The 12,247-nt window shown below is 37.4% G+C and overlaps 1 protein-coding gene across 1 annotated transcript in view; it reads right to left on the bottom strand.

Annotated features, from left to right (window-relative positions):
• The window catches only part of notch2 (notch receptor 2), a 50,728-nt gene extending 48,684 nt beyond the window's left edge, over positions 1-2,044 (bottom strand). The window contains exon 1 of the mRNA XM_030132408.1: positions 1,602-2,044. Within this exon, the coding sequence (XP_029988268.1) occupies positions 1,602-1,674 (73 nt within the window). The 5' untranslated portion in view covers positions 1,675-2,044. The remainder of the gene's footprint in view (positions 1-1,601) is intronic.
• Positions 2,045-12,247: the final 10,203 nt, after the last annotated feature.

Below are 12,247 nucleotides of genomic sequence, written 5' to 3'. Positions count from 1 at the left end.
AGTGAAGAAAATGTGTTTAACTGGCAATAACCTTTGTAACTGGAAATGGCTTGGATGATTCCTATCTGACAAAAACTCCCACAATTGCATTAATGCAAAAAGAGCCTATTAGCGTCAGATCTGCTTTATTTTCAGATAACCCTTTGATACTTTAGATCAGATGAACCATGATGCTGTACAGGTTCTCTGCAACACAGCCTTCATTTAACTTCATCTTAACCTAGCTCATAAGAAAGCTAAAAGGTGTACGTAAGGACGTATTGGACACTTAGCCTATATCAAGGACACTGATTGTTGCCTTATTATAAACAAGTGTGGTGGAAGTAAACCAGCAGTACCTGCATATGATTTGTAAAACAGACCACTACCAATCACAATTCAGAGGTTAATCTGATATTCCAACTACTGAACCTTTATAACTTTCCTCTTGTTTATTTCATAAGCTCCAATCTTTGCAAAGACATTGTTTTTATCTTTTTAGGCTGCAACAGTACAATTACAAATGGGATTTTCTACATAAATTCATACTTTATTAGGCAGACACGAAGACCAAAAATGTTCATTGTGTTCCATATTCATTTACACTTACCCAGTGGCATATTTATGTTTATTTTGTCAATTTTTACATCTACAGTAACCATCAAAGTCTCCCCTTTACTTTGATACAAAGATCACCCATGTAGACATTATAGATATTTATTATAGAGGTAATTTTCATTTTCAACCAAGGACCATTTGTTTTTAGAAAAATGGTCCATGGTTTAACAGGTTAAGATAGGTGGGTAATTATTAAGCACTGAGGACATAAACACCTCTAAATTCACATTCACCTGTCCTGTCTACTGTTTTTCATGTTCAGGTACAGTAGGTAAAGTGAGTGCACCTGCTGGAAACCTTAGTGATTTTGTATAATGTGTCAGACTTATATAATACACAAACAAGGTCTTATGATGGAGAAGAAATAACTTCCTGCTCAAATATGCATATATTCAGTTTCTAATGGTGCATAATGATCCTATGATAGCCCTTTTATCCACACTGTCACTAATGTTAGCTCTTACAACATGCTGGAGGAGTCTAAAATGGATAAAATTGAGTTTTCAAGTCTTTCTCTGATTCAACATCTGGGCAGAGGTTCGACTTAAACTGAGCAAGGAGCAGGAGGCCATTAGTAACCATAGTATTCAGCCCATAGCCTCCAAAATAGACGCACAGACGGTAGTTTCAGTTTTGTGACCATGTGGAAGTTGAAATCTGGTAATTTTTGTTTTACACTATGTAGTATGGCACAGCTGTTGGGAGGGGGTTTAACAATGTAATGGAAGTGATAAGGCAGAAAAAATGGCCAGATGCACAAAATGTGAACACTACAGGGACACATTTGGCCCATGTTCTGATGATAATTGTTTACATATCACAGTAAAAAAAAAAAAAAAAGAGCTAAAATATAGATACTTTATTGAAAGTCACTTTATCATTAGCTAATGTACGGGCTGTGTGTTGATACGTGCGTCCCGCTGATGCGCAGATGCACAGGCAACAAAACGTGAACACGAAAAGTTATTTATTATTACAGGAAAACAATGTAGTTTCTCACTTACCCAGAGAGAGCTGAATGAAGCAGAAGACAATGATTAGTGATTTTCCCGAGGATAAACCGGGTATCTGCTCCATTTTTTCTGTAAAATCCACATAAGGTCGCCAGCCCAACGTTGAGCTGTCTCCCGGGACGTTAAGTTCTTAAAAAGTCTCTCTGAAAACAGCTCGCGCACAAAAAGACGGGGGGAAAACTACATGTAGTGCCAAAATTACAGCATTTTAGTCACACTCTACATGTGGGCATCAAGCTGATAAATTATAAACACTTAAAATCAACACAAAATTAACTTCAGCGCGTCACATACGGCACTTGAAGAGTCTCGCCTCCGTCCGCTAAGCAGTCACTGAAGTCACTGAAAGTGAAGAAACAACACGCGTATCCTTCCGCCGGAGTCAGCGTGGATCTATCACCTGGCTGAAAAAGTGGGTTACAACTTCAGTTAGGGGTTTAATCTTAAGTATTATTGTTTATTTATGTTTAGTAAAATTCGTTAGAGTGGATGCAGTCGTTGGTTTCGTCGTAGAAGAGACGCAAAAGTTGAGTCGACGTGAAAATTTTTCTTTCTCCGTCTCGCCGCGGCGGAGGAATTTTTTCTCATTTTTCTACTTCTCAGAGTCTGGTATGAGTCAAAATTAACCCGTTCAAAGATTTTCTCTTGTTAACGTGAACAGCACGTTTTTTCCTGCTACGTTTTTAACACCCACTCTACACCATATCTTTTTTTCTTGTCAGCTTTTTATGCCAGGCTGGGTGCGAGGTTTAGGGCTCTCCTGGGTTAGAACTTCAGTCAGGTAAATCCAACAGAGGACTACAAAATGAAAATCAGTGTAACTGAACACACAATAGCAAACAGTCACAAACTTAAGCATGTTACTTCTGCACAGTGAATATCCTTCATGATTTATGTTAGGAAATAAAGAAAATATTTAGGCAAGTAAGTAGTCTTTCTCCATCCACCACCTTTCTATTCTCTTTGCATTGCAGTCCTTTACCTCAGTATCTGATTATATTAAAGCATCATATTGGATTTTTAAATTTATTAGCCTAATAATCCTGGCACTATACAAAAATCTGCTTCACAAACTTACAAACAACACTGGTCTACAAGCAAAATGCCTCCAGAGTAAAAGTAATGAAATGCCACCAATAAGGAAAAAATTATGTCAAACATGCTGGTTGGTTGTAGTTTCCAAGACACAATCTTGGGTAAAAATGTGAAATTTTGAGAATTAATCACAGAATGCGTTCTATTCAAAAGGAATGTTTGACTCAGAGCTACCAGATCTAATTCAAAACACTGCCTATACATTATAATACATTCACTTTTCAGGTTCTTTCTAGTGGAAGATTTATAAATCTTTGGTATAAATGTACATAAACGTACCAGCACTTTTGTCATTTGTTTTCCAATACATGTTATTAAAGTATGTAAGATTTAGCACATTTAATCTGAGGCAGATCATTTCTTTAAAAAAGTAGACAAGTGTAATCGTAGCCTATAGTACTGCTGTATGGCTTTATATTTAAGGGCACTATACAGTATGCTCTGAATTACTAATTTTTCTTTTGTAATGAGGGTGGGAAACCCTGTGCTTAAGAGATGTTATTATTTTCTAAGCAGCAAAGTCAGCTTCAGTAGGCCTACATGTTAAACACAGGGGGGAAATGTATTTACAGATCTATCCCAAAGATGCCTTTAAGTCCCTCACTCACACCAGCTTAATAAACCGTTAGGGGTCACAGTCATTCTAAACTAATTATACCCTATCAGGCTGAATAATCCAGGTGTAAATCACTGGCTCATCACAATAACAAGACCACGTCTCATCCCAGTGATTTGTTTGTCTTTACACCCTGTTAGAGAAACACTGCCGAGCCCCCTGCTGCTGCGACTGGACCTCTGTCCTCTATTCAACCCTGCTGAAAGGCCTGGGACCGGGGGGAGCAAATTGATCTCCTCAGGGGTCCGTATTGACAATGCTTTTGTTGCCGTGGCCAGTGTCAAGCTCTAGATCTCCACGAGTGGTTGGGTGTCAGGTGCTGGCATGACAACAAACGCTGTGCAGACATTTGGTCAGATGCTGTTTTTGTTGATAAATCACATCTTGTGTTTGCTTATTCTTTTTTCCAGCTCTCAATAAAACATAAAAATCCATTGTCACAGATGCGTCAGCCACTAAGTCAATCCTGTACTTTTCTTTAGTCAATAGCTGTTTGTTTGGAGAGGTTATAAATTAAAAGTCTGTTCAGTTTCACTCATGAGAAACACTCTAATTAATACATCTCTTATTTTATTGGAATGCGATCGGATATACGGCCTAATAATAATGTGATATAGATCAGTTTGAAGGATCACTTTGTCTGCACAACTGTTTTCTTAATGATGTCACTCCAGATGTGGGCTTCAGTAGTTTGGGAAAGTCATGGTGAGAAGGGTGTGGATGTGCCTCGTGAGCAGAAAATACTGATTAGTTCCTCATTGCCACTGCACTGATGAAAGACTTGTACAACAGACGTCGAACAGAGTCAAGGCGAAGAAGAAAAATAAATAGTGTTGAGAAAAGTCAATCTCACTGATATTTTAGCTCCCTTTGAACCTCAAATCTCTTTTGTGAAATGCGACTCCTTGGTTTATCAGGATGGTGAAGCAGGGGCAGATTAGATAACTACAGTGTGGCTTGGACTGAATGCATTTACAAAATCAACTTCCATAGTCAGAAATAAAGAAATGTAATCTTAAATATACAATGCACATTATAAGTGTTTGGGTCAGGTTAGGTGTCACACAAAGCAGATGGATCAGAGAGTCCATGCCATGCTTGTGAGAGGGCCGCTTTTATCGACCTGGGGCTCTTCACACTGATTTGGAGCTCATCAGTCAGGGTGACTTCAGCTGTCGCCCGGTAGATTTATACCGCAGAACATGGTGTTCGGGGAGCAGATAGCAAAGACTGATTACACTGTACTATGTGTGTGTGCGTGTGTGTGTGTGTGTGTGTGTGGGGGGGGTTATCTTACATTATGGGACAAAAACTTTTAACACAGTCATGCAGGCTTATGGGGACAAAATTCAAGTGACTTAAATCATTAAATTTGAGGGTTAAAAGTTGTTTTGGGCGGGGTTGAGGGTACAGGTCATATGTTTTGATAGGTTGTGGTTCGTGAAAGTCTGCAAGAAAAAAATACGAGGCACCAAAATACATGGAAACAACATACGGTATATGAATTTTTGAGTGTGCATGTTCATATTCTTTAACTTTAAGCATTGTCCCTCTTCCTGATAGTCATGGAAAACCAGATCACCAACATCACCCATCAGCCTTTATGTTCCAAGGTGGCAAGCAGGAGAAGCACTATCAAGTGTACATATGATGCCTTTCTATAATTAGTAATGGCCAGTGACTGATTCACTTTTCATTACCTTGCTATGCTCTAGCAGCTGATTTGCATGCATAAACTGTCACAGATTACCAAGGCAGATCTTTTTCATTCGTTTTAATACTTCTGAGTGCTACATTTCCACTCTATATATTTTAAATGGTATTATTATTTATTTTCCCCTTACCTTGGCTCTTTTTTAATTCTTATTATTACATTTGTTGCAAATGTGGAACAGATACCAAGACACTGACTTGGTATACTTGCCAACATGACTAAAAGACTGATTGTGATTCAGAGAGGTGCTTTTTTTTTGCATTTTCATGACAGTTTTTTTAGCTCCGTGCAACATAGTTCATCTGAAATACAGCTGAGCCTGCTGCACTGTGATTACTTTTAGTTAACGCAGGTGTTGACTATCGAGCATGTGGTGCTGGCTTTGCTGAGATGAGCATTTATAAATCTCACGCACTGGGTGTGAAGTTTTGATGCCTACTGTGCCTCTTGCACATGTGCCGGATGCATCTTCTGGCTAATGTCATCTTTACTGTGTAAGCAGATCTGGGTTACAGGAAGCTAAAGCGGGTATATTTAGGATTGATTATCACCTCTCTGTCCGTGACTGGATTGGATTTATAAGAACTACTCAAGAGACAGCTTTACATTTGTTGTATTAATTCAGTAATTAGGCAGACGTCTGCAGTTTAATAAACATAATAAAGTTTAAATCCAGAAAGCTGGGTGCTGTTCTTCAGTTGTGACTGTGAAGTTAAATAGCATATTATAGGTATCAGATCATATCCATTTCCTTGACACAAGCATCAACAAGAACCGTTTGGCCACATGACCTTGGTCATCAAGATGAGAAACTACATGCTATCTAATTCACAGACACACACTCAACTGATAGAGGGGTTTCCAAATATTTTATCACAGTAAATCATTTTCCTATGTGAACTTGAGATTATATGAGTCAAATGTCAACATCAGGGCAGATAATGTGTAATTTAAAAGAGCACACATATCGTCATTGAATCAGTGTAATCATTTACATGGTTAGACATGGGATAATCTCCAAAGAGAGTAAACATAACAGTGACAGCTTTCACTGACTTTTATTGTGTTATAATAAGATAAAGATCATGAAAAGTGGCCATAAATAAAAAGTATTTTACGGTGTGATCATTGCCTGTAATCGCACAAAATTGATTTAGTGTGACCGTACACTTACAATTAACTGAAGTCGTCATTTGAGGTTGTAATTAGTTGATAAATTGTCAGGCCAAAGACTACTCATTCACCCATATAGTATGAGGAAACTGAGGCAAACTAGTAAAAGATGTCATACTGTCTCCACTAGCTGTTGATGTGGCTTTAGGTATACAGCACATTCTACACCGTCACAGTTTTCTTAATCAGTAACAAATAAATATAGTGTGAGTATGAGTGAATGTGTGGGTCATTGCGTTCCACAGTGGTCAAAGGTGGAGAGTCAGCGAGTGTGATCATGGTACAGACCTCAACCCAAGAGTCCTGGGGAACTGGGAGAGGAGCGAAACAAGCAGGTGGTGATGAAGGGAGGCTGTGAGGAGGGCATGTGATATGCGCTCTTTGTGTGCATGAATACTAACACATCTTATAAGGTGACCAAGGGCTCTGGCAACGACCAGGTGGACAGGAATGCGCTGTTGTGTGTGTGTGGACGGTATCCTCCCTTGAGCGCCCCTGCCTGCCTTGCCACCGTCACCCCACACTAGCAGGCTATTTATAATGCACTGTGGGAAAATAACAACCCCAGCAGCGTCATCTGGGTTCTGCAAGGTTTATCCTTCCCACCCACACACACATCCACACTCTCACACACACACATACTGTATACACACACCACCCAACTCGCTTAGTCACAAACAACTTAAGGACATTATGCTACCTAGCTAGCTGGAGTTAACCCTGCATTTAATCATTTATCAAAAATGAAACACTATGAAAAATGAAAAGACTCACAATACACAAATGAAACGTGGGCTGTTCTGGCAACTTAACTTGTACTTTTTACTTACTTTTCCACAAACAGACTTATTACTTTAGTTTTAAGGCATTTAATTTTGCATCATTCTGTGCTGTTAAAACACAGCAAGATAAAAACCATATAAAGAACTAGAAAAGCACTCAGAGAGGGTAGACCTCCACCAAGGCAGATCAGTCCCCCCCTCCATCACCACCAAAATGTAGTCATTTGTTCCTTGTGCCAGTATCAACATTTCCTGAAAATTTCATCAAAATCCTTCCAAAACTTTTTGAGTTATCTTGCTAACAGTCAAACAAACAAAAAGACAAACCCTGAGGTAATAAATAAATAAATAAATACATGAAAATGACCTAACAAGATGAAAATGACACTGAGCATGTAACAGGATGCAACAAAACAAAGGCATACCTATACTCTTTGATTTTGTACGTGCTTATTTGGTCATTTTGTTCGTTCTGTTTAAATTTTGAGAAACCAGAGCAATCTAACAAGATGGAAACAACATAAAGTATGTAACAATATGACATAAAATGGGAAAAACTGGAAAATTATGGAAAAAGCATAATAAGATGTGGACCTTTGTGATTTCAGTAAGCGTTGGTGCCACAACATTAAATCAAAAGAGCAAACAAAAAGACAAAAAAACAAAAACAATGAAACTAGACAAAAAATATGTAAAAGATGAAACATTACAAGGTAGACACAAGACAAAAAGGGCAACTTTTTATTTTTATACTTCATTTCAGAGTTTGTAGAGTTTCACTTTTAGTCAAATAAAGAAGTCGAGTGAATACTTCTACTTCTACCAGAGTCTATTTTTACACAAGTATCTGTACTTCTATTGGAGGAAACAATGTGTGGACTTTTGCCACCTCTCTTTGTAGAGTAGTGAAGAGCTGAGTTAGAAACATGAGGCTATAAGACTATGTTTTGTGCCACGTGAAGCAACTTTATCTATGACAATGACTTTGGAAACTGATTTTAAATATCTGTCAGTTGGTGTTTGATCGGCACACAGACACATGCACAGTCTGGATGTACAAAATACTGACTTTCCTTCGAGGATTATGATATTAAACCTGTCGACATGCAAAAACTGCACAGCAATATTGAAGACAGAAGAAGTGATATTACACCATTCTTGACTGAAAAACATAAAATCAGTATTTCCAGCTGGATTTATGTGCACACTTTTGAAGGGTTTTGAGCATTTTTTGAAGAAAACAGCAGTAATATGATTATTTCAATGTAATGGCACAAAATGATATATGGTTATTGCATGCGGAACTGGGTCAAATGGATCCAAACTGAACATGTGACTGTTATGTAACTAAACTATGTTTTAACTAAAATATGCTACAACAAGAAAAAAAATGCTCCAAATGGCTAAAATGAAAACTACAATTCTGCATTTTTAATGATTTGCCAGTGAAAATTATTCTTGTAAAGGACATTCATGACTGCTTTAATGCAGAGGCATGTTTATGTGGTGGGAGTCGGTGAGACAGATATACTTAGAGGGAGTAATAGTAGAGGATCTGAAGTTAACATCTTGACCTTCAAGTAATCCACCGTAACAAATCTACACGTTATGTTGCGGTGGGATATTTGGCTTTTAGAAAGGTTTCAGGGAGGTCAGATTCATTCCCGACAACAACTCCCACCCGAGGTCATCTCAATCTTTCTGTCATGTGCTAACACATACTATACGTGTACACACACACATAAACACAGATGTTTGCACATGAGCACACACGCAAACATAAACACACAAAAATACTGACATGCACATTTAGCCCTTTCATCATTCCTGATCTCTGAGGCCCAGGGATGTGAAAGGCCAAACTAATCTGCCACAACCCCATGATGTTTGAGAAGAAGGTAATTAAACTTTATTTACTTGGCATTTTCCAAAATACTAGTAGTAGAAGTTCACAAATCTGTGGAAAAAAACATAAAAATAAAAGGTACTGTACAGTCTTGAAGGACATTTCTATAACTGTTTCTGTGCAAAGCTAATTGAACCTCACATTACAAACCATTTTAACTCTAAATACAATATATACTTAAAATAATGAACATTATCATTAACTTTGCTTCCATGTTCTAATCAGATATTAATGTCAGCCACAGAACTCAGGAAATCATACCTTTGTTGTACAATTCAGTCTCCTTTTAATTTCTGTTTCATCTTTTATGATGGTTTTGTCTTGTTGAATAAGAAGCAAAGTCACACAATTTTTTTTTTTTCAATTTTTGATTTAATGATGCAACTGAAAAAGCACTGAATCACAAAATCAGATATGTTTTCAGTACGTTTTGTCTTGGTGCATTTTGTTATGTCTGTTTCTGGCTTGTTTTCTTTTATGCCATTTTTGTTTTTTTTCCATCTTTTATGTCACTTTAGTCTCTTTTGTAGTATTTTCCTTTCATTTAGTCTCATAATTCACTGTATTTTTGTTTTGTCTTTTTCTTCTGTCTCCATTGTCCCCATAATATATTGTGATCTGTTACATGTCATATGTTATATGCACCGATGGAGGCTTCATCAATGCATTCCAATCCATTCAGGTTAAAATCAGTCTTGATGGTGGGAGCTCTGCAATGATTAAAATTAAAGTAGATGATAACCAAAGTAACAAGCCTGTGTTGACCATGTAGGGAGTAAAAAAGCACAGATATTTACAGTACTCTGTAAATCTGTCTTAGGCCACCTTTAGTTTTATTGTTTTTGCAGGGTTGAAATGAGCATACATACTTATTTCTCATTCTCTTTTCTTCAAATACAACTAGAAAATACAGGAAACATGTGCAGAGGCTTAAAAGACACAAAAACTGAACTAAATGGGTTCTAAAGGTTAAAGTATTTAGTCTGATCCCTGATCCCATGACAAGAAGCAACACAGTTAGAAACATCTGACATGTTGAATGAAAGTTGGTATAAAGCATAAAAAACATCATGCAATAAATCTCATTTTGACTGAACAGAAGGTTCAAAGAATACACACTAAATGCCACCTCTTTGGTTTATAGAAGCTGCTGTACATAGTTCTCATGTATCCAGATTGGATCTTAATACAAAAACTGGGAAATGCACATGTGTGGTCATTATAACTTTACTAAACCAACAAACCTGATGTTGAACTTGGACTTTTGCACAGTGCTATATGTTAAAATGTGCAAAATAATATTAAAATGTAAGAAAGTACAGATACCTGAATACTCCACTTTAGTACAATGACCAAGTATTTGTACTTTGTTTGCTCTGTTTAGAATAAAATGCATAATTGTGACAGCAAATTACAACCTTGCAATAAACACAATACATGTGTAACAAAAACAATGTAATGCAAACACCAGGAGAGGGATAAAATTGTTAATAAGTGTGGACACAAGTGGTTTAGTTTTATACTATCATAAGACAATATACACAGTACAGCACAAGTCAGAATAGAGATAATAATCAAATCTGAAAACACGCGCAAGGATGTACAACCCTAAGATGTAACATGAAGATGCACGATGACTGAAACTGACATGAAACTCAGTATTAATGTTAGAATGTGCTTCTAAAAACTACAGAAAACTCTTAAAGAGAATCCAGAGATGATTTACCACAGACTGAGGCTTTTAAGGGATTTTTGGCATTTTCTTCGTGCCTATTACAGAACATTTGTGCAGAGCTTGTTTCTCTGTGTGTTTTCGTGTTGGTCTCTCACGCTGAAATGTTATAGACAGTGTAAAGTGAGTGTGTTTGGCATATCTTCCAGGGTTAATTGTATCATAAATTCACAAGCTGCTAAAAGACAGGCATGGCTGGAATTCACACCTCAGCCTTCACTTTCTCACAGGCCCAGCAGAGCATTGTGTGTGTCAGACACAACACTACTAATAAATCAGCAATGTTATCTATTTGAAGGAGGTGAGAGAGACATGAGAAAAGCTACAGAACAGGACTTAAGAGTGGTTTGTCTTTGTTATGTTAATAATCATTCACCTTTCCACGACTTTTTTCTTTTATTTTTTGCAAACTTGTCTGCGAATCATCTCAGTGCGACATACATCAAGTGTTTGATCCTCCTCTTTTTCTTTTTTCTCTTCCCACTCCATATCCTGTTGTTGTCTGAGGCATATTTATAGGTACGTCAAAGGCAATTTACAATGAGATGTGGGTAAATATGTCCTGGGAAAAAAGATGATTTACTTTGGTTTTATTATAGGTGTTTTTTTTTGTTTGTTTTTATTTAAATAAACTTGTGTGATATTAACAGCAAGATGTGTGAGGTGTGATGAGGTGATAAGAAGAAAAAAAAACACCTACTGTGGGGCAAGTTCAAGTTCTTCCTCACACTCCACACTGACCCTCCCTGTGAGAAGTTCCCAGTTCCCAGGACCCGGTGTGTACGTTGGGGGGTAATAATTCGCCTTAGTCCTTTGACTTCCCCTTTCGGCCTTCTGTATTTTATGACCCCGTCCTCTCTGCCGTACAGCTGCTGTGTCTGCAGCTTCCCTTTACTCCGGTTGGATGTTTGAGAGGATGAACAAGAAGAGGCAGAGGGAAGCAGCTGGGATGAGGTGGGAAACTGGTTTTGATATAAGACACACAATATGGCACAATTTTACCTGTTGCTCTTCAAAATCAGAGGGCAGGATTAGACTTACTGGCACTGAGTGAAGAAACAGATCATAGTGTGGTTGAGCACTTGAGTGTGTGGATGTTTTTTTTAGTTTCAGTTGGCAGAGATTCAGTTTGATCTCTGTAAACCCCTCCACAACATCACACACATAGCCTACAGTGGAAAACCAGGGCCCTGAAAATAAAACCTCTTCAGGTGGCGGAATTTATCTAAATTTTACTGAAGTACTGAGTAAACATAGGAAGGATTTGTAATTCTACGTCACTACTTCACACTCCAATACAATACATTTATCTATAGGCTTTATTTTATTTTCAGTGGTTTAATTTAAGAAGTAAAAGACGCTGGATTTGTTTTAAGAATGTTTTAAGAATTTGTGAATGTTGGAGTGTGAGAAAAAAAAAATGTTCTGACAGTTTATGTTCTTAGTTGCATATTAATCCTGTTTGGAGATTTTGTTTTTTTTAATTATTAACTAATATGTTTACCTCTTTACTAGAAATTAGGACATTGTTTCTGTGTAAATTATGAGACATGCAAAAATCTTTAACTACAGGGTGTCCCATAAATCTCCATACATAGGAGACATAATACATTCCATAC

Source organism: Sphaeramia orbicularis, chromosome 4 (genome assembly GCF_902148855.1).
Source record: "Sphaeramia orbicularis chromosome 4, fSphaOr1.1, whole genome shotgun sequence".
Classification (NCBI taxonomy): domain Eukaryota; kingdom Metazoa; phylum Chordata; class Actinopteri; order Kurtiformes; family Apogonidae; genus Sphaeramia; species Sphaeramia orbicularis.
The sequence above is the reverse complement of the archived record's forward strand: the minus strand, read 5'-3'. Positions and strand labels throughout refer to the sequence as shown.